The sequence below is a fragment of the Acipenser ruthenus genome, chromosome 49, assembly GCF_902713425.1.
Source record: "Acipenser ruthenus chromosome 49, fAciRut3.2 maternal haplotype, whole genome shotgun sequence".
Classification (NCBI taxonomy): Eukaryota; Metazoa; Chordata; class Actinopteri; order Acipenseriformes; family Acipenseridae; genus Acipenser; species Acipenser ruthenus.
Genome location: NC_081237.1, coordinates 4,417,284 through 4,438,729, shown reverse-complemented (window position 1 = coordinate 4,438,729; position 21,446 = coordinate 4,417,284). Strand labels below are relative to the sequence as shown.

The window sequence follows — 21,446 nt, the reverse complement described above, 5'->3', positions numbered from 1 at the left end:
CACAAGGACGGGGCACGGCCGAGGATGCACATATTATCAGAGCGTCTGAATCGCAGCCAGGGAGCCCTGCTCTCTGCCCCCCTGCTCTGCTTCCGCACAATCACACAGTCTGGGGCGTGCCGACTCGCTCCAACTCAGACACAACAGCTGTCGGGTCTGATGAACTCGGGGCCAGGCCTTGCCCCTCCCTCTCCCTCTCCCTCTCCCTCTCCCTCTCCCGGGAGAATCTGCAAGGGAAAAATCCAGTGCTTTGGCATTTCCCCCTCAGTAATAATCAGGAGAGACAGATAATTAGCTCCTTTTTGTTGTGGATTGCTCAGCCCATCTGCACACACACACTCACACTCACACTCACACACACACACACACTCTCTCTTTAGAGTACAAATCTCCCTATGAATTCTGTCAGCACCTGGTGATGGCTGCACTGGCTCCATTAAGCGACACTCTGTGTTAGAATGACTGTCCTGTAGTTTGAATAATTAAAGATGCGGTTTTCATTAAGTTTTTTTTTTTTTTTTTAATACACAGCGCTGTAGTTGGGGAGTCACAGAGAAGAGGCTGTGATAAGAGATTGTGCTTTTTGTGCAAACAGGAGCCATGGCCGTACGCCTTCTAACCTGTTCTGCTGTAAAAAGGGCTTCTTATAAAGAGGTCTCACTGGGTATAAGGTGAACCTAGTTATTACCTAGTTGTCAGTAGGGGTTGTAGAATTCTGTGGCCTGTCAGCAGTGTGAGGTCATAGTGATCAGTGTGACATCACAGTGGTCCAGTCTAACCCCAGAATGCTAGAACCCCTTCTCCTAGTTGTTAAGATTATTTAGCGCATAGTGTGTGTTATTCGTTGGTTTGGAGGCCCTGTGCTTCAGGAGGGAGGCAGGCAGAGGGGTGTCGGGGTTATGAAGTTGTCAGAATGTATTTGCCATGGAGACATTTGGACAAAAGAAAAAGAACCCTGTGTTCATTAAACCCCAGCATGCAGCTTATTCCAGCAGCTTACTGTTGGTGAATTTTTTTTTTGGTTTTGTTTTGGTTGGCTTGGTGGTCCAGTGGTTAAAGAAAGGGGCTTGTTACCAGGACGTTCCTGGTTCAATCCCAGCTCAGCCACTGACTCACTGCGTGCGTGTGACCCTGAGCACGTCCCTTTGCTCCGTCCTTCGGATGAGACGTAAAACTGACGTCCTGTTGCAAGTGACTATGCAGCAGTTGTGATGCACAGTTCACCCCCTGGTCTCTACGTCACTTTCGATAAAATGACTAAATATTGTAATGTAACGCCTGTGTGGTCTTGACCTCGACTCAATTCTTCTGGTTTAACGAGACAAAGGTTTTAACACATTCCTCTCCTGCAAACCCTGGTCTAAAAACCAATTCATTGTAGTTCATTGTCTCGTTAAACCTGGAGTGGAATGGGCATCCAGGACCGTGATTGGGCAGCCCTGCTCTGGGGTGTAAACTCGTGCTGAACGGATTAGCAGCTCCCTGTATGAAAGGACAAGGGGCTGATAATGCCTAACAAGTGTAATATTTGCTATAGAACTTGTTTCACCTTTAACGGAACCACCATAAGAGCATAATGGCAGAAATGAACTATCGTCTTGTTCATATTTGTGTATGGAATCTTACATATGCCCACTCATTCAGTCTTTCATACTATGCATCATGCGTTGTTTCCCACGATTAACAAAACACTGTTTAACACAATATAAACCACACCATAAAGGCTCCATTTAAATGCATTTTAGGTTCCAGCAGCTAGAAACCTAGTTTATGAGTGTTACTGAGAATCCAGACCTCCACTGAAATGGAAACAGGGACTAAGGAGTGCAAAGCTCCCCTCTTGAAGCCCCCTGTCCTTTAGACCAGATCTGATGAATGAAGACACGACACTCTGCTGGCATTCAACAGAAACATCCACCAACAGACAGCATGTGAAGAATTTGTCCGACTTTATTGCTCACGTACTGAAGGTTGTTTTGTACAAAGTGCTGGGCGCCCCAGATCGGCCCCCGTTGCAATCCCATTTCAATGCCACTTTTGTAAACAGCTACCCCATCCCTCCCTCCCCCACCCACAAAAAAATGATTCGGTTAATTCTTAAACATTGCATATCTTTGCATTATACAGTATTTATATATATATAGATATTTTATTGTTGCCTAAACTTTCAGAAACAGTTTTTTTTAATCCGTTTCTGCAAACTGACTAAATATTACAAATTGAAATAATAACAGTTATAATAATATCAACAAAGTATAGTTGAATACAATAGAAACCTTCTTTGAAAGCAGAAAACAAAAGTCCATACATTTCTATTTAAAACAAATCCTCAAAAACTAAAATACTACTAATCTTTGTTGCATTTACTACGACATGGTGAAAATCCATCACCACCAGCTCTGATGAAGATCCAAAGTTGATGTGACCTGCTTTGGCCTGCAGGGGGCAGCGGTGTTGATGGACTGGACAGCAGACAGCCCAGGAAGGGCAATGAGTGCACAAGGTCTCCATTCAATTCATATAAAAGATGAAACTTTTATACAAACGCAATAAAAACACAATTTCAACAGCATACTACCAGGAGCTCAATTCCCTTACACTTGGGCTGTTACATTCCAGACCACACTGCAGACGTCAATACTTCAGATAGGACAGCACTGGCTAGTCTAGGGGTGAATCGATGCACTGTCTCATAATAGATGTCTATAGCGTTTGCATTGAGATACAAGAGCAGAAAGCACAACAGAGCTCATTGTTATGCATCACACAAGTAGCCAATCAGGACCACCGCATGCATTGTGATACATACCGTATTGTGACCTGCATATCGCGATACATATCGTGACATCAGTGTATCATTAAACCCCTAGTCTAGTCGACCCATCTCTTTCCACAGCGCCCTGTGTGTTGTAATAATGGGTTATCTGGCTCTGGAATAACAGTGCCGAGCACACAGCAGTGTTTGGCTGGCTTGGAGATTGATGTACATAACACACTGTATGCAATTTGCTGGCTCTTTAAAGAATCCACTGACTGCAGTGAATTTGCTGGTTCAGAGTTGCAGATGTGTTTTTTTTTTTTGTTTTTTTTTTTCAGTTCTGGTTTGTGCAAAACATTGCCGGCATTCTCAGGAAGAGCGCTCAGCCAAATGATTAATAAACATAATGATTCAGTAATAATATTGATAAGCAAGCAAGCAGAGCACAAGCGAGAACGATCAAGTCCGGATTCTGTCATTTGCAAGGACGGAAATCAGACTCCCAAAGCAGCTTCACCCATTCCAGGTATTAATACGAGCTTGGTTAGCCACAGTATGTAGGTACCAAGCTCAGTTGTGTCTTACTAAACTCCCAGTAAAACCAGGAAGCGATCAAACTGCTGTGCAGTGCAATTTATTTCCATTCCTGCTTTTGAGAAAGGACTGCCTGAACCGATTTTTTTTTTTTCGGGCTCGTCACTTTATCAGTCACGTTTTATCAGACACGGCAGCGACTGCTTCACGTTTGTGCTCTAGTAGTGTTCTTCGTTTTGGTTATTTCATTACAAGAACAAAAAAAAAATTAAAAAATGACACTTGACTTTCAGACGGCAGTCAACTTTACAGTTCTGGAAAAGAAAATGCTAGCACAAGAAAATACAGTACGCAGATTTCAAAACAGGACCTTTTGTTGGTCTCAGACGCACCAACCAGAGTGCAACCCAAGGTAAGGGAGCTCGCTGCCTCCCTCAATTGAAGTAGCATTCCAAACACATGGTTTACAGACCAGAAGACTGAACAATTCCACTGCATTCCATTAGTGGGAGCTGAATTACACCTGAGCTCAATTTAAAAAACACGCCACGTAGCTCAGATAAAGCTTACAGTGGAAGGCTCAAACCTTCGTTTATTTAGCAGACACCTTTATCCACTTACAGAGACTAGGGTGTGTGAACTGTGCATCAGCTGCAGAGTCACTTACAACGTCTCGCCTGAAAGACGGAGCACAAGGAGGTTAAGTGACTTGGTCAGTCACACAGTGAGTGAGCCGGGATTTGAACCGGGGACCTCCTGGTTACAAACCCTTTTCTTTAACCACCTGACCACACCGCCTCCTAACGCAGGGGCTGTGTTCACAAAGCATTTTCCACCGTGCTAAGTTTGAACCCTTTGTTTTTGTGTTTTGTTTTTACAAATAAAATTGGTGCTAACTTAGCAGTGGTAAATGCTGGGATAAATTCTGCTATAAAAACAGCAAGTGGAGCACTCAGTTTCCCTGAAACAGGATTGGAGGGAGAACGCTGTTCAGAACCCTGCAGAACACTGCGTTTACACGAGAGAATTCCTGTCATATTCCGGATATTCGGAATGCTGGGGTCAGCATTTCTGCATCTCGTAAACCATGGCTGGAACACACGCTCCAAGAACAAAGAAAATATTATTTGCTTGTAAAGTGATTACATAACTGCTAACGTTCAGCAGATTCTTCCTAAACCAGATCAATAAAAAAAAAAAAAGAAAAAGAAACTCCTAAATTAGAAACCTACAAAAGCTGCAATACCCTAGCCTTTAAAAATGCACTGCTCATCCTAAAGGGCATTTGGTATGGCTGTGACACATCAAGAGTTTTTCAGATTAATTTTGTATATCATTCTCAGTAGCAGCGATTACATCCTGGTAACTTTTTAAAGTTTTAAAGCACCGCTGTGGTACATCAGGTACACCATAGTGGTACCATTAACCTGCCCCACTGCAACACCACTAGCGGATGCAAGATACCTCGTTTGCCGATCCCCAGACTCTTACTGCAAACATGGCGTTTTTGACGTCCACTGGATGTGGGAGTGAGATTATTTTTACATACTTTTTATTACTGTCCATTCCATCTACAATAAAGCATTGAAAATCTCTCCAACATTTGCATCTACCCTCCACCATTACGAAGAAAACATGTCATAGCAACTGTACAGCCTGGAGATGCCAAAACACAGCTTCTCGGGTTTATTTTATATATATATAGACAAAGAGAAAGTCACAGTATAATCCAGACGGAAATAAGCCTCCTATTGCATGGCACTGACTCCAGGTTTTAATGTGCTTGCTTAGCCAGTGTATACAGGCAACAAGCTCAGGTGTGTCCCATTACATGACAAACTGCTCTGCAACAGGAATCTTCTTTCCATCTCTGTAATACTCGTTCTGGTTCTTTAAGGGTTAATCCCGTTCGCACAGGGAGACCGAAAATCAACAGATCCAACACCGCCCGTCTGTTTGAACACACAAACACGCGCGCACACGCTCAAACATGTTCTGTAATAGAGCAGATATGGGATCTAGGAGTCCTAATGCATTCTTTCCAGATTCAAAGAAACAATGACCCCCCCCCCAAAAAAAAACAGAGACAAAAACACGCAAGGTGAAGCGTGTAATCCGTACGGGATGTCATGATACGACCCAAATAAAACCCCTGTGAGGTATCGCCTTCATTGGAAAGGAATTGCTGGCAACTAAAAAACACACTGGTTAAGGGTATGATAAACCCTGCTGCCCCATTTTAAACAGGTCAAAATATATCAATGACTTTAGGGGTAATCATATCGGGTAAGGAAGGACCTGCAAAATCATGTAGTTATACCGCTTGACTTTTTTTTTTTTTTTTTTACTAGAAGAAATGCTATCCAGTTTTCTACATTTCGAAAGTTTTTAATATATAGGGAGAGCTTTAATTACCCTCAATTGATCCCCGCCTTCTAAACCACGTGACCAAGTCCATAAACGCTTTCCCCAGGGTGCGTTATTCTTCCCCTTTGAACTCCGAGTCTCTGTGCGACACCGACACAATCGAGCCATTCAAATCACATTTCTAAATCTGGAACCGTCCACACCAGCGCCTGACTACACAAGACTACGGGCTGTACAGACAGTATAAAAGTTTGGGTTCTTTAGTGTTAGCGGTTTAGTGTGAAGGACCCTGATTTGACCCTGGGGCAGGGCTGAGGTGGGGGTGCTGACAGGCTGCCTGCCTGCAGTACAATGAATAATTACGCCACGTATGAAACAATACAGCTATCTATCTACTCCCCTCTACAAAGGGACTCCAAATATTAGCCCACGTTTCCGAATGTAAAAATCCATCCAGAATACATCAGTGACGCATCTCTAGCTGAACCCTAGATTTTAACGCCAGCACTACTGTTCTCTGTTTTTTTTTTTTTTTGGCACAGTCAGTCAAATCGAGTCAAGTAATGTATTTATTTAAATTATGAAACGTACTGTCCCCGAGTGTTTGATCATTGTAAACAGCGTAGGAGGGCCTTCTACACAGCACTGAGTCCCGTCACGTTACTTAATCAAGATCTATAACTGCATGACAACTGATTTGCTTAACGAGGAAAAGAGCAGTAAATTGGGATGCATTATCGAAGGAAATCAGAATGCACCTGAACTGGAGTGCTGACAGTAGCTGCATCATCACTGGAGGGGGGTGGGGCTGGTTCATTCAGACCCTGTCCGCTTCAATACCAATACTAGATACCAAAACGTTCTGGCATTCTACCCGGCCAGCACGGCACTTTGAAGGGCAACGGTCCGAGGACCCACAGGAAGGGATCAGGTACCAGGGAGTACACCAGGTAGCAGCACTTTCAATTTGAAAAATCTATAGTGCAGTATTTTTGCTTCTAGTTAAAACGCAGGTTACAGAATCCAAACTGCGATAACGGGGGCCGCAGTGTTGCTGAATCCAACAAGAGGTCAGGTTTTTAGGATTCTAAACGCCCCTAGGAACTCCCCTTTTCCAGGTTTAGACTCCCAGAATACCCAGGACTGTTTCTACACCACAACTCATCCCCAGTATCAATCTCACCAGGGAAATGAAAGGGACAGAGAAGTGGGGGTTCAGAAGAGGAGGGAGGAAGGAAGGAAGGGTGGGGTCTGCCGGTTCTGAAAGGGAGAAAGGGCCCCCTGCCCATCTCCGGGACTGCAGTACAGAGAGGGGTATAGAAACGATCTCCCTCCTTGTGAGTGCTGGAAGTCGAAGCTGTTTAAAACACACCGCTCCGGGGGTTCAGTCATGGGAAGGGATTCAGCACTGCACTGAGGGGGTCCAGGGCCACGCTGACCAGCTTTTACACCACGCTTACAATTTGAAAAATCTTGAAACTTGAAAAATCATGCTCGCTACTTCTCATTAAGCTTACCCTCCACCTCCTACAGAATCCCACCCCCTCAATCTTTTTATTTTTTTTTATAAAAATAGAGCAGTTCTTGTAATTTTTGTGTGTGTGTGTATATATATATATATATATATATATATATATATATATATATATATATATATATATATACACACACACACACACACACGTGTCTATATATAAAAGCAGGCTTGGTTTAAAACATGGTTTCTTTCCCTGGGTGCCAGGATTGGAAAGAGATATACAGAGGGGTATAAAGAGATCGAGGCAAGGGGAGACAGGGACCTCGCAGGCAGGCGGGCAGGAGGGCAGGGAGGCATGGCTCAGGTCCGCTGGCTCGCCAGGTCTTGTGTGATGAACTTGCGCAGCCGCTCCAGGTACTGGCTGTACAGTTCGATGTCGTTGTGCCCGGCGCCCTCCACCCACAGCGGCTCCACAGCCTTGGGGCAGCGCTCGAACAGCGCCATCCCGTGAGAGAAGTCGATGACCTCGTCCTCCGTGCCGTGGATGATGAGGACGGGGGAGGTGATCTTGGAAACCTTCTCGATGCTGCGGGACGAGAGAAGCAGCGTACCGTTACCGAGGGCATTATGATCTTTTTTTTAACCCTTTCATGCATGCATTATTGAAAATAGCCACTGAAAAAGGTCGTTTTGGACACATAATAAATATATTTTTCATTACAAAATGTTTTCATTGTTTTTCCATTGCTTATAGGGGAAGAGAACAGCATCCTCCTATGAGGTCATCATGCATTTGCGTCTTCCAATGTCCCCATATAGAGAGCAGAAGTTTTTTAATCTGTTCCAGTACGAGGTCGCCATGCATGGAAGTTTAGATTTTACAACATAAGGAAATCCCCCATGCATTGCGTTTGAAAATGCTTTTGTGGATGGGCTGTAAACTCAACGGGCTGGTTTCACAGAACCCTGATTAGCAGAGGTCTTGGAATACCCAACGTTAAAAGGGTTAATAAGCTTTATCATACCTTGCTATTCTTTACAATGCTTTCCTGTGCTTTAACAGGCTTTCACTGTGCTTTATTACACTTTGCTATGCTTTTGCTATGGGAAACCTTTAGAGAGAGCTGTACGCAGTGCAGGGGCACCTACTTGGGGAAGGCGTCGAAGCAGTAGGTCTTCTTGGTGTCTGGGAATGCCACCCTCATGCCAGAGGTGAGGGGGGAGTGCAGCACCACCGCGGCGCACTCGTAGCGCGATGCCAGGTCCACCGTGGGCACGGTGCCAATGCTCTGCCCGTACAGGATGATGTTCTCCGGGCTGATCCCGAACCTACCAAGGGGAGGGAGACGGAGAGTTAATAAGACACACCTGAGCTTGTTATTTACACACTGTGGCTAATCAAGCTCGTAGTAAAACCGAGAATGGGTGATGTGAGAGCTGCTGTGAAGCAGAGGGGCAGCGGTGAACAGCTGACTGGACAAACAGCACAGCAATGGTCAACCTCAGAGACTGGTAAGTCAACTAATAGCACGTCACATGATCAGGAAGTAACTGTGAAGCGTGGGGTTTTCCGATGGACCCAAAGCACAGCTGAATTTGCAATCCTTTAACATAGAAATGACATTTTAGAACATTAAGTTTCAGGCAGTTTTAAAATAGAAGACGACGACTTCTTTACCTAGCTGATAACTCCAATTGATGTGCAGCTGTGGCGGGGAGAGCCTCTCACTGACACACAGTACCTACTTGCTCAATAACTCAATAGAAGTCTTTCTCAATGTCTTGTAAAGGCCTCTACACACCAGACTCGATGCGACAAGCGAAACTGTGCATTTCAAAGAAACTGGATAAGCCTGGCATGTATGATTTATTGTTGAAATACTGTCAGAGAAAACACCTTTCATTTCCCTGGTGAGACTGAATTTTCACATCATGTTGAGGAATGTGTACCAGTCTTGATCATAGTTTTGTCAATAGCAATTTTTTATATAGTTGTACAGATCTGGCAGTTTTCAAACTCTGTGTCCCTTCTGGTGTGTATGGTCATGTCGCAGCGAATGTATCTCGAGGCAGCCTTAATGATGCAGAGCCGTGGAGCTGGGAGGCTGTGGGATTCGTTCCCAGGGATGGCATGTTGTTGGATTAGTCTTTTCTAGCGCGCCTGACGGTTTTAGCACCTCCACGCCAGGGTGAAGTCTGGGCCTGCCAGCTCTGGATCTGTTTGAGGCCCTCAGGCAGATCCCAGGAATGTGGTAGGAGTTTCTCAGAGAGAGGCAGCGGAGCGGCCCCTGATCTGGGAGACCAGGAAGCTCACGCCCTGACCAGCCCTGGAGCTGCTGAGGGGGGGACTCTGGCTCCAATCAGACTGCCTCTTGCCTCCCTGAGGACTGATCTCAATCAGTTTAGAGAACATACAGGAAGAAACATTGCCCAACTCCAGTTACGCAACATCTTAAATGTAATTTAGTCTATAACCAGCAACCTAAAAGACTGTGGTCAGGTATGTACAACTCTAGCAGGGACGGAAATAAGTCTCCCACTGCATAGCAGTTTCACCCATTCCAGGTTTTAATGCAAGCTTGATTAGCCCCAGTGTATAGGTAAGCTCAGGAGGGTCTTAAACTCATAGTAAAACCAGGAATGGATCAAAAGTCTTATTTCCATCCCTGGAATAAGATATACTGTGCAACTCTTCAGCTGTGTAATACCCAATGGAAATAATCTGAACACACTAAGCCATTCCCACCTTGAAGACATTGGACCCGATTTTTCACTGTGGGCAAACACAGGCCCGTCTTCGTGACCGATTGAAGGATTCTCAAGATATAGCCAAGTGCGACGCTAGCACGTACACCACCGTGATATCCCAGCCCACACTAGCCCTGCACTCAGTCCAGGGTTATATTTAAACGATCAGACGCTCCATCCTTACAGCTGCTGCAAGAACGCCTCCCATGAGTAAACCTACAGACTCAGGTGTGGTCAGTCCAGCGTTAGCAGAGCCCCCCCTCCCCCAGCTCGGGTCGTGGGGCCTCACCTGGACCGGAGAGCATGCCAGGCGGCGTCGATGTCTGCGTACAGGTTCTTCTCGGACGGCTTGCCCGTGCTCACCCCGTAGCCCGAGTAGTCGTAGGAGAAGATGTTGCAGTTGATACGGGTGCCCAGGCCGATGTAGAAGCTGCTCATCTGCCCCAGATCCACCGCGTTCCCATGGGAGAAGAGGACCGTGAACCTGGAGGACCCCCGGAGAGAGAGAGCGAGGGAGAGAGACAGCGATCAGGATCGCAACCCCCTCTGTACAGCACACACCAGGGCTCGTTACGCAGCCCACCCAGGCTTTGGTAAGAGACGTCTTTTTTGACCGTTTACAAAATGAGAAATAAAACTGCCTAAACGTACTCAAACCTGCTGCTGTGTTTGTTTCTAGCTTTTTTGCAATGTTAGCAGATAAAAAAAAATAAAATAAAAAATGTATATATATATTAATTTAATCTTTGGAGTAAAAAAAATCAGCCTCACAGTATGAGTTTGATCATCTTGTGGCTTGCAGGCAGTGTGATGGATTTGCCCAATGTGAGATAATAACATGTAGGTTAGGTTGGCACAGCCCCTGTCCTCCCTTCCCCTCTCCTCTGTGGTTTGCTACCTCCCTCTCCCTCTCCCTCTCCTTCTCCTCCTCTGTCTCTCTCCCTCTCCTCCTCCTCCTGTCTCTCTCCCTCTCCTCCTCCCTCTCCTCCTCTCTCCCTCTCTTTCTGTCTCTCTCCCTCTCCTCCTCCTCCTGTCTCTCTCCCTCGCCCTCTCCTCCTCTCTGTCTCTCCCTCTCCCTCTCCTTCTCTATGTCTCTCTCTCCCTCTCCTCCTCCTCTGTCTCTCTCCCTCCCTCTCCTCCTCCTCCTCCTCCTCCTGTCTCTCCCTCTCCCTCTCCTCCTCTCTGTCTCTCCCTCTCTTTCTGTCTCTCTCCCTCTCCTCCTCCTCCTCCTGTCTCTCTCTCTCTCCCTCTCTTCCTCCTCCTCTCTGTCTCTCTCCCTCTCCCACCTGGCAGCACACAGCCCCTTCCCTTCCCTAGCTTGCTCCCCCTCTCCCACCTGGCGGAGGGCACACAGCGGATGTACATGCAGCCGATGCGATTCCCGCGGCTGGAGCGCGCCAGGAACACCTCGGTGCTGTCGAGCTCCCGCTGCGAGTACTGGAACTCGGCCCTCTCCGTCAGGTGCAGCTTCCAGCGGGAGGAGGCGTCGGGGGTGCGGCCGCGCAGCGACGCGCTCCCCCCCGTGGGGGAGGGCCCGGACTCCAGCTCCGGCAGGAGGGAGTAGGTGGGCTCCGGAGGCAGGAAGGCCAGTTTGGCTGCGATCCGGCCAGGGCAGGGGGGGCAGCAGAAGAGGCAGCACAGCTCACTCACCGACAGACCATTCATCTTCTACCCAGGAGGAAAAGCAAGACAAGAGACCTGTTAGGAGACCACAGATAACACTTAAAAACAACCTCTAGAAAACTAGAGGCAGGTGAAGGCACTTAACATTGAACAAGAAGAATTAAGGATCTAGCACCACCATGCTTCATAAAGCTCGTGTGTTACTTTAACTGCTTACAATAGACACCCTTTGTTCCAACTACTAGTACAGGGGTGGAAATAAGACACCCACTGCATAGCAGTTTCACCCATTCCAGGTTTTAATATGTGTTTGATTAGTAACAAGCTCATAGTAAAACCAGGAATGGATCACACTGCTTTGGAACTGGGGCCTCATTGCCATTCCATCCCTACAGTACTTGCACAGGGACACAGGGCACCGTTTCCTCACATGTAGCATTCTCCCCATTTTTTTTTTTTTTTTCAAATTGGGCAGTAGTTTATATCCCGCTAGTTTTGTGGGTGGGTATCGTCTTTCTACCAAAGCAAAGCTTCATATGTTGGGAAAATGTCAAGTTAGTAACATGTTCACAGACACACACCGAGATGCCTGATCGGGTCAGAAAGAGACGGGTTTTGACAGTAGTTCATTTGCATGACAGATTCTGACCAAACAGCTCATTATTATACCATAACCCCTTCAGTCACCGAATGCATATTTGTGCGTTGTTTATGTTTCCCATTTCTGTATCTATTTTAAAATGAATAGATGCGTTTTTTTTCCCCCAAAGTTTTGTTAGGACACCTTCTTAAATAAAACGCAATTAAAAACCGTGACCGAAGCGGGTAACGAAATGACTCGCGAGTTGAAGCGTCACATCTCAGTTGCCTGACACAGAAACTCAAACCGGGGTGTGTTGCGGTTGACACTAGCGAGCAGTTTAAAATGTACATCATAAACACAGCGGATCGATCCGAGGTTTGTAACCAAATCTAAAAATACAATTGCTGTAAGATCGTGTTGCAAGAGTTTTTTTTTTGTATACAAATGACAGCTGATCAAATGCCTTGCTCTCTATTTTGTACACATCGGCACGGCTGTGTATGCATTTTCTCAGATTACAGGCCACAGTCGTAACATATAATATAAGATAGGAAACATACATTTAATTGAATACATTATTCATAAACCAATAAGCGGTTGTGTATTTGAAAATGTGGGTTTGTGTCTGACTTAGTTGGCACATTTTCGCTAAACCTGGACTAACAATAGCAATGCACAATAAATAATAAGAATAATAACATTACCTTGTTTGTTTTTTTGTTTTGTTTTGTTTTTTTTACCCCAAGGATATTCGAGTTAAATTAATGAGTCGCCTGCGAAATCTCAAAAAATAAATAATTAAAAAAATAATGCCTGTTGATTAAGCAACGTCAAATGTTGATTAAAAAAATAAATCAAATAAAACTAACTGAAAAATTAAAATAAAATAAAGCTATTTTGAATAACGCTGAAAATTGGTAAACAAAGTCCGGACGGTACCCATTTTCAGAACTGGCGATGCTATTAAAACACACATTTAAATGTAACAATGTATACTAAGAACTTAAATAAAAGCACATCCTATAGGATTCGGGGTATAACGAGATAAATGGTTTATATCACGGATTAAAAAATCTAAGAAGTAAAAACTGCTCGACTGTAATACATTTGAGTCCTTCTCCTCAGACGGTCCGTGTCTGCCGATCCAAACAAACCGAAAAAAAACACGAAAGAAATCGGTTCCGTTGCGGATTGAGATTCTCCGTGGACAATATCGATATCTTACTACTGATACGGACTTGGCAGGACCAGAAAAAAAAACAAGCAAGTATTCCTATTTTCTTTTTCTTCAATTTTCTTAATATAATTTGTGTTTTCCTCTCCAGGCTGTGCCGCTGCCGGATGTGACGAAGCCAGGACGTGACCAAGGCTTCAATTAAAAATAACTAGAAAAACACAAAGAAGATTCGGTAAAGAAAAAAATAGAATAATTAAACACGAAACAGTTTGTGGGAGAATCGTGAGCCTAATAAATCCTATCAAAATAAAATCACAGACTAGGGGGTTGGAATGAAATACAAATACAGAATATAATACTAGAGGGAGGGGGCGAGCGAGTGAGAAATTAACCACTTCGTTGCCGATTTTCTTCGTCTGTTGGTATTGCGAATCCCGTTTTTGTTTTACTGTGAAATGTTTTGTTCTACCGCTACTGCCACGAATAAACTTCACTGCCTGCGTCACCCACCTAGAACCAGCTTCACAAGTTCCAAAAACAGAAGTCAAACTCAACAAATGTTGTTTTTTTTGGTTTGTTTGTTTCTCACAAAGGTTGAAATTTGCACTCTGATACTCCCAGGTGCAGGGTGGGTCCCCTTTCGGGGTGGGGGCGAGAGAAACTGGATTTCCTATAAATGCAAATCACAGATTAGCTGTGGGTGTGTAGCAAATTTGCCCATTTTTGCTACAGTACTAATTTAATACAGGGGCACATATACACACACACACACTGTCGGCTCCACCTGCTCTATAACGGGTGAGAGAGGCCTTGTGACGCTTCCAAGCACCCGCTTTCACTGCAGCACTGTCGTTGTTTTTTCTTCTTTTCATCAGATTTCAGTTGGGTTCCCTATTATTATTTTTTAAAAAGGGTTCCCCCCAAACAAACAAAATTGGAACCTTCTCTACTCCACAGAATGATGGAAATAAGACTCCCGCCACAGTGCTATGCGATGGCAGTCTTATTTCCCTTCATGCTGTAGTATATACTCCAATTCCTAATCATGCACTGGATTTACAGAATCAGTAGATGGGTCACATGCCCCCCCCCCCATGAAACCCTTTCCCCTGGCTGCTGTGTGGAACATCAAGAGCCCAGATGTGGAACTGCAACATCTGCTCCCCCAACTGGCTAATCCAAGCCCGCCTGAGACTCTGAAGGGGGATTAGAGCTCTCAAGCTCTCTCTCTGCTTTGCTGTCAATTTCAGACTCACATCACCTCAGTCTAGGTAGGTTAAGCTAGACAGAGCATTTTAAGGTTGATGCCTTCTAAGCTTCTGAGTCTTATTGCAGTCAGATACCAAAACACATTTTAATAAATAAATAAATAATCATCTGCTCCATAATGACAGGAATAGCTAGACAACTGAGTACCACTAAAAACATGAAATAAAAATAAAGCTTAGTTTTATAGTACTTTTGACTTCTTACAGCAGTAAAGATATTATCAAAGACTTTTTAAATTCATACCCAAGTTACAAGCGATTGCCCTTACTTCCCTGTCGCTGCAGTCATTTATCCAGGTTTCAGAAGGCAGGGCCTGCAGCTGCAGTGTTAGTTACTGATGTTTAATTGTAAACACAACCGCGGTGATATTTTCATTGCGTTTGAAACGTTTTACCCGCAAATCAGTGAAGGGGTGGACAAGTGGCACAGCAATAGCATAAATAAAAGCAACAAAAACAACGTTCGTAAATTTAAAATAAACTTTTTGTGATTTTATTCTTTATTCACATAATACAATCCTAAAATTAAGAATAAGAAAAAAAACATTTCAGCCTATGATGAGAATGAAGTATGTGATGACACACAGGAACACAAATGTTTGTAGTCAGCATAGGGATACAAGGAGGGGAAAGGAAAGACTTAAAAACTGACATCATGTCTATGCCTCACCGGCACCCCACTGGTGTGTGTGTAAATACACACACACACACACACACACACAACAGTGAGGGTGCCCAGAACAAAAGACTCAACCCTGAGTTTCACTGAAAAGACAAAACACCTCAGGGTGTTCCCTTAGCTGGCTCACATGCTGGATCCTGACTCCTCCCTCTGCACAGATGAGTTTGAGCAGCTAGCTGGCTGGATAATGGCCATTCTTGATTAGTTCACCTGTCTACTGTGTTTGCAGTACCACTTGGGTAGACAACGTCTTGCACGTGTGCAGTATGTTACACGGGGGATTTGCAAAGATGGGGAGTGCAGAATTGAAGCATGCAGACATACATTGCACGTGAAAGCCATCGTCATTGCGAAGCCTAATCCACGACAACAATGACGTCTTTGCAAAGGTACCTGCAAAAAACCTGCCGTCCAGATTAGCCTATCGAAACAGTGAACTGGCCAGTCGCTAGGGACTAGTGGGGCCGTCTCCTGTGTTAAAGTCCCTGTCTAATGTAGAGGAGCCCATCAGCCGTGGGTCACCTCCAACCTACAGCGCAAGGTCCCAACTGTCTTGTATGCAGGATGATCCACAGTGTACATTTGTACACAACGAAAAGCACGTTTTGTTGAAAGCTTTTCAAAAAAACAAAACCAAAAATAACACTAATAATAAAATAAAAACAAGTGTCAGGGCAGATTAATATGAACTTTATATGATTCTTAAATTAGAGAGAAAAAAAAAGAATTGGAAGATAAAAAGATTATTGCGTGCGCTCACACACACACACACAATCAATCAATCATCATGCCAATCCTGCACAAACCTCTCCTAAAAAACAAAATCAAACAATCCAAGCCAACTACAATATATTAATAATAATAATAACAATAATAATAATAATAATAATAATAATAAATCCTCTGGTGCCATACATTAAAATAAAAAGGAAAACAAAAGCACAGATTCAAATCACTCAGTCATCTCAGGACCACCCACCCCTCAAACTGACATATACTGTACATGGTTCCAACACTGTAATTAACTGAAACAGTGGAGCAGAGGTTACAATCCCTCCTGAAAAGCAAGTACAACAATCTCAATTACAATCTCCATTCATCCATGGTGGGGTGGGGGCACAGGCAGTCAGAAGCTGAACACACATTTATGGTATACTGTAAATTCGGCACTTCACTCTCTACTCCATCTTAACAGTCCAGGAGTTTGTATTTTATATTAAATATGTACTTTATAAAAGGTGCAGTAACAAGTCTTTGATCTTAACACCGGTGGTCACTCTGCCCTGCTGCAGCACTGCATGTCTGGCAGAAGCACACGGCTTCCTCTCTCCAGCTTCCTTCCTGCGTTACAAGTCAAAGGCTCCCACCTGACCTCACATGGTTTCTTATGGTCAGCATGGAACTGAAGTGTGAAGACTTTAGGTAGGATCTTGTAACCTGTTACACAAGCCAAGCAGGATGTAGAGTGCTGTGCAGAAAAAAAAGGAGCTTCCTCTCTCCAGTTTACACCAGTCCAAAGTCTGCCTTCGTAGATATGATAACGAAAGTGCAGGTTATATATCTGGCTCGTCAGAAAGTCAATATAACTGCTAAACAATGCAATGCTGTTTCTAGTTACACCATCACAATTCCCAGACCTTGTTTCTCACATTCAAACTTTGTACCAGCAGCCGATGATGCTGAATGTCCCAATTTCCATCGGATCTCTTAAGCGGATTTAAAAAAAAATAGTTTAGTCACATATTAATGCCAGTCTAACCCCCCCCCCGACACACACACACACACACCCCCCATTCTCTTCTCAGCATCAAGTTTCAAACCACACTCAGGAGCTCCCTTTTCACACGAATCACATTTGCATCATCATCCCCAAGTTCAAAAAGGTAAAAGCATACTGCATCTCTCACTCTTGATTTTTTTGTGTGTTTTGGGGATTTTTTAAATATATATATATATATATATATATATACACACACATCTTTTCAGTTTTTTTGTTGTTTGTTTTTCTTATAAATCTCGTTGTCCATTTGTCCTGTGCCCCCGCTGCGGACGCCCCTAGTTAGTACAGGAAAGCATTCTCGGGTTCTCTCAAGATGTGCCACAACGACTTGTTTCGTCCTCAGGTTTGTTTCATTGTCAGTATTGTTTAGTTTCGTTTTTTTTTTTTTTTGCACGGGAACGTAACGTTTTCACAGTTTCTGGATCTTCTCTGCCACCACGATGGGGTTCTCCTTGCGGATCTTCTCTGCTGCCTCTGCCCTGTAGTCGTACGGGCAGCTGTGCTCGTCAGAGTAGCGATGGATCCCGCAGAACAGGTTCCCGCAGCGGCAATCGAATCCTGCAGGGGGGGTAAAGCGATGTCGTGGTTATTAAAATAATTGAACTGGACTCGGGTATGGTACTGGGGGGCCAGAATTACTAGCTTAATCTAAAAGAAAACCAATTACGACACAAACGCTTTGGACTTTATGGAAGGCAGTAGTTGAAATGTTTGTTGAGTACAGTGCTACTTAAGCCTTTTCAAAACCGGGTAACGGCTGAATGTTTTCCTAAAACCTGGAGGACCAAAGCAAGGACCGCTGCATATAAACTTGTAGGGCTTTCTTTAAGCATTTCATCCCCCACTGCAAAATTTTAAATAAAGCTGCTCAGAAATAAACATCCAAAAGGATACTTTAAGTGCTTAACCTAAGTTGTTACCTCTTGGTTTTGTAACATATTTACAGTTGTTTCTTCCTTTTAGAAAACACAACTTAAAGGAAAAAGCATTACTGTGCACACATCATTATTCTCTGTGTTTTTTTTTTTGGCTAGGCGGGTCTCGGAGACCAGTCGTTGAGAGTCGCTGGTCAAGTATACCTGTGGCCCCTCCCTATACTGCTCAGTCACTTACCTGTTAGACCCAGCTTCTTCCTGCAGATAAAGCACCTGTTCTTTTTCTTCGCCTTGTCTGGTGTCTTCTCCTCCCCTTCAGAGGAACACTGCGCCGCTTCCAAAACTGCTCCAGAGCAACCTGACGAGAACAATGGAGGCCAAGAGTGAAGCGCTGCGCTGCTACGGTGAAGTCGTCTGCACTCACATAAGGGCTACTTTCCAAAAAAGGGGCTAAAGTCCAAAAAGGAGCTACCGATTCCTGGTTTAATAAAACCCCTTGTTTGCTACTCCTTCAAGGGCAGCGTGTTACCTGTTGATTTGGCTGCTCCGCCCTCCACCTTCTCCTCCTGCTGCTGCTGCTGCTCCACCTCCTTGCCCCCTCGCTCCGGCTCAGTCGTGCTGTCGTCCCGGGAGATGCTCATCGCTGTCATCTGCTGAGTGACGGGACTGGGGGTGCTGTGGACACAACACACACACTGTCATTTAACTTTCTTTTTTTTTTTTTTTTTTTTAATGTATGGACATAGGTTTTTGGTGCCTGTGAACTCTGTGCAAGGGACAACAGCACCGGTCAGTCACGCACGGTGCTTTAGGCATCACGGGAGCTTCCCCTCACAGCTCTGACAGCGATACGGTCTGCTGTTACGGATTCTGACCCCTGTCAGCGAGATGAGTGTAATCTGCACACAAGCCTGTCTCTTCTGCGCAGTGGTTAAGACGTCCTGTCATCTAAGCGTACCTCAATCCTGGGGTTTGTTATGTGATGTGCAATACTGTCCATTGGGGGCCAAGCTGAGACCCCCCTACAATTCTCTTGAGAGCACAGGTGAAAAGCAGAAACATTCACACATTCATACCAGTTAACTTTAGAGACCCCGTACAGAGATCACTTCTCACGATCGGATCACAGTTTACAGGATCTTACTGTGACAGCCTTGAAAGGAAATGTTCAGATCTATGAAGGACAGAAACACTTAAAAGGAGGCAGGAGCTTAAAAAACGAATTCCATTAACTAAAATCGGGACAAGGGCTTTCTCGATCCCACTATGTTAAATAAACTGCCCAAATGCCCCCCCCCCCATCTTAAACACAGAGCACCTTATACAGGTACTTTGCTTCTGTCACCGGTCAGTGCCCAGCAGCGTACAGTCCCACCCCTACCTGGTCTTGCTCTCTTCAGACTCGGGGCTCCCCTCTGTGCACTGGACTGGGGTGCTCTCCCCCGAGACACTGCACCCCCCGGACCCACTGACCACCGAGGAGGGGGAGGAGGCCGCTGGAGAAAAACAAACACACACAACATGTTACCCATCCATTCACTCGTTCCCCTGGTCTATGGCGTACGACACCCCTCTCTCCTCCCAGACCGCACTCACCCGGGGGGCTGCTCCGGCCCTGCTGCCTCAGCAGGTGCTCCTTGTAGCAGACGGAGCACATGCCGTTGGTGCGTGGGTTTCCGTAAAAGCCACAGCCCATGGCGCACAGCGTGGGCACCTGCGTCTGGTTGGTCTCCTGTGCCATCCTCTCCGACAGGGGGCTGAGGGCAGTCCTAGGGAGGAGGATAAATGCATAGGGAGGGTCAGGAATGCTATGCAATGGGAGTCTTATTTCCATCCCTGCAGTCTCACCATCTGAAATGTTTTTTTTTTAAAAAACGCCATTCAAAAGGTGTTTTAAAAGTTATGGGTAATGAAAATAATTAGAAAATGAAAAATACTACTCATATTAATAGCTGCATCGAAGAGGACAATAATTGAGTTTCTACATTATATAGCATAGCCCACAAATCAAGGGGCTCCAATTTCAGGGATGGAAACTCCCATTGCATAGCACAGGCTGATCCATTCCTGGTTTTACTGTTTAATAAGACTCGCCTCAGCTTGTTACCTACACACTGGCTGAATCAAGCTTGTAGTAAAACCTAGAACGGCGAAACGGCTGTGCAAAATAAGTCTTATTTCCATCCCTGAATAAAAAAAACAACCCAAAAAACATAAGATCTCTGATATTGGGTAAGGGTTTAGCTGACGGTCCATTCTGTCTTTGTTTTCTGTAGGTTCGAGGTGAAACTATAACTGACAGCACCAGGAAGCCAATCACAGCGCGGAGACGGCTCAGCAAACCCGCAAATCCACCAATCACGACAGGCCAAATAAACAATGGGTCAAGTCGTACAACTACCTGGCCAAATAGCTGGAATTAAGCCGTAGCCCGATACTCCAGTCCGAGGCTTTGCGGCCTATCCGAAATATTTTCTCATTGTTGGAAACAATATATATATATATACGCAAATGTATATATATTTATTTATAAAAATGTCATTTAATCAGTTTGACCTCACTGGCAAAAGGAATATTTTGACAACGTAATCCAAGGTTTTAAGAGCAGTAGCAACTGGTAACGTATCTGGTTATGATATAAAAATCTATTCTGACAACGTATACAATATAGGTTTATTATATAGATTATAAAGATTTGTTTTATAAAGTCCTGACACAACAAACAATAAGAACATCCACAAATTAAAAGAAAATTCAAATACTTATTGTAAATTGTACCTGGAGAGTTCAGGCCGTTTGAACCATGATGTTAGAGATACAAGTTTTTAAGAAAACATTCATAAAAAAAGCCAGTGTTTTCAAAACCATGGGCTAAACTTCAAACTGTGTTGTTAACATGTGTGAAACGAGCTAAAAAAAAAAAAAAACACGTCAGTTTCGACAACAATTTAAATAAACAGCATTAGTTCTAAACATCAAACTGTAAAACTAAACCTTTTCAAATAAACAAACGGTTCTCATTTGAATAGACACGTTTCAAGTGCTACTTAGGAATTCAAGCAAGCTTTAGTTTCATTACAACTCTTTAAAAAAAAAATCAAAAACAAAACAAAAAAAAGTCATTTGGCAATTTCTCAAACAGCAGACGTACGTGAATTAAACCCCTGTTTCAGCGGATCAATAAAACATGCAGAAAACACACTTCATACGCTTAAAAACGACTGTAGAATTTAAAACAACATGAAATTGTCGCCAACCTCTTTTTAAGTCGCCGCGTCTCGCAGTCTGTGGTTATTTTTAAGGGAAATATGGCGTTGATGCCACCTCGACCCAGCAGCGAATCCAGCTCAAATAGAGCAAACAACGGCGCAAATACAGGCTTTAAAACAGAAGGGCAGCACAGAAAAGCACAAAGAAATGCATAACTATTTGATAAACCACGTAGTTACCTGTAAGGCAAAGAATGTTTACGCCTGCTTCTTCAATAAATAGAAATAAAAATAACAATAACAAAGCACTCGGCGTCTTTTAGAATTACTGTCCTTGGAATCCCCTCGATACACACACGTGAGGT

The 21,446-nt window shown here is 44.3% G+C and overlaps 2 protein-coding genes across 5 annotated transcripts; both read right to left on the bottom strand.

Annotated features, from left to right (window-relative positions):
• Positions 1-1,926: 1,926 nt before the first annotated feature.
• On the bottom strand, positions 1,927-13,429 carry LOC131721845 (alpha/beta hydrolase domain-containing protein 17A). Of its 2 annotated transcripts, none has more exons than XM_059014888.1 (5): positions 12,795-13,429; positions 11,221-11,582; positions 10,174-10,368; positions 8,286-8,465; positions 1,927-7,722 (listed from the first exon to the last, which is right to left on the bottom strand). In XM_059014888.1, the coding sequence occupies exons 2-5, from the start codon at positions 11,547-11,549 to the stop codon at positions 7,497-7,499; spliced, it is 930 nt and encodes a 309-aa protein (XP_058870871.1). In that variant the 5' UTR covers positions 11,550-11,582; positions 12,795-13,429; the 3' UTR covers positions 1,927-7,496. The 2 variants fall into 2 exon arrangements, with proteins under 2 accessions (XP_058870871.1, XP_058870870.1); XM_059014887.1 differs by having other exon boundaries at positions 1,928-7,722; positions 11,221-11,552.
• Positions 13,430-17,164: 3,735 nt separating this feature from the next.
• Positions 17,165-21,446, bottom strand: LOC131696541 (AN1-type zinc finger protein 5-like). Of its 3 annotated transcripts, none has more exons than XM_059015055.1 (6): positions 21,130-21,446; positions 19,469-19,641; positions 19,254-19,368; positions 18,402-18,547; positions 18,111-18,230; positions 17,165-17,555 (listed from the first exon to the last, which is right to left on the bottom strand). In XM_059015055.1, exons 2-6 carry the CDS (start codon positions 19,611-19,613, stop codon positions 17,407-17,409), a joined length of 675 nt encoding a protein of 224 aa, XP_058871038.1. In that variant the 5' UTR covers positions 19,614-19,641; positions 21,130-21,446; the 3' UTR covers positions 17,165-17,406. The 3 variants fall into 3 exon arrangements, with proteins under 3 accessions (XP_058871038.1, XP_058871039.1, XP_058871037.1); XM_059015056.1 differs by having other exon boundaries at positions 21,322-21,446; XM_059015054.1 differs by lacking the exon at positions 21,130-21,446 and adding an exon at positions 20,651-20,782.

Excerpts from the sequence above, each read along its gene's own strand:
- LOC131696541 (XM_059015055.1), bottom strand. The coding sequence starts at position 19,613 with ATGGCACAGGAGACCAACCAGACGCAGGTGCCCACGCTGTGCGCCATG. Across the intron at positions 19,369-19,468 it reads GGGCCGGAGCAGCCCCCCGG|CGGCCTCCTCCCCCTCCTCG; the intron begins GTGAGTGCGGTC and ends GTTTTTCTCCAG. Across the intron at positions 18,548-19,253 it reads TCTGAAGAGAGCAAGACCAG|CACCCCCAGTCCCGTCACTC; the intron begins GTAGGGGTGGGA and ends TTGTGTCCACAG.
- LOC131721845 (XM_059014888.1), bottom strand. The coding sequence starts at position 11,549 with ATGAATGGTCTGTCGGTGAGTGAGCTGTGCTGCCTCTTCTGCTGCCCC. Across the intron at positions 10,369-11,220 it reads CGCTGTGTGCCCTCCGCCAG|GTTCACGGTCCTCTTCTCCC; the intron begins GTGGGAGAGGGG and ends GGGGTCCTCCAG. Across the intron at positions 8,466-10,173 it reads TGGCATGCTCTCCGGTCCAG|GTTCGGGATCAGCCCGGAGA; the intron begins GTGAGGCCCCAC and ends TCCCCTTGGTAG.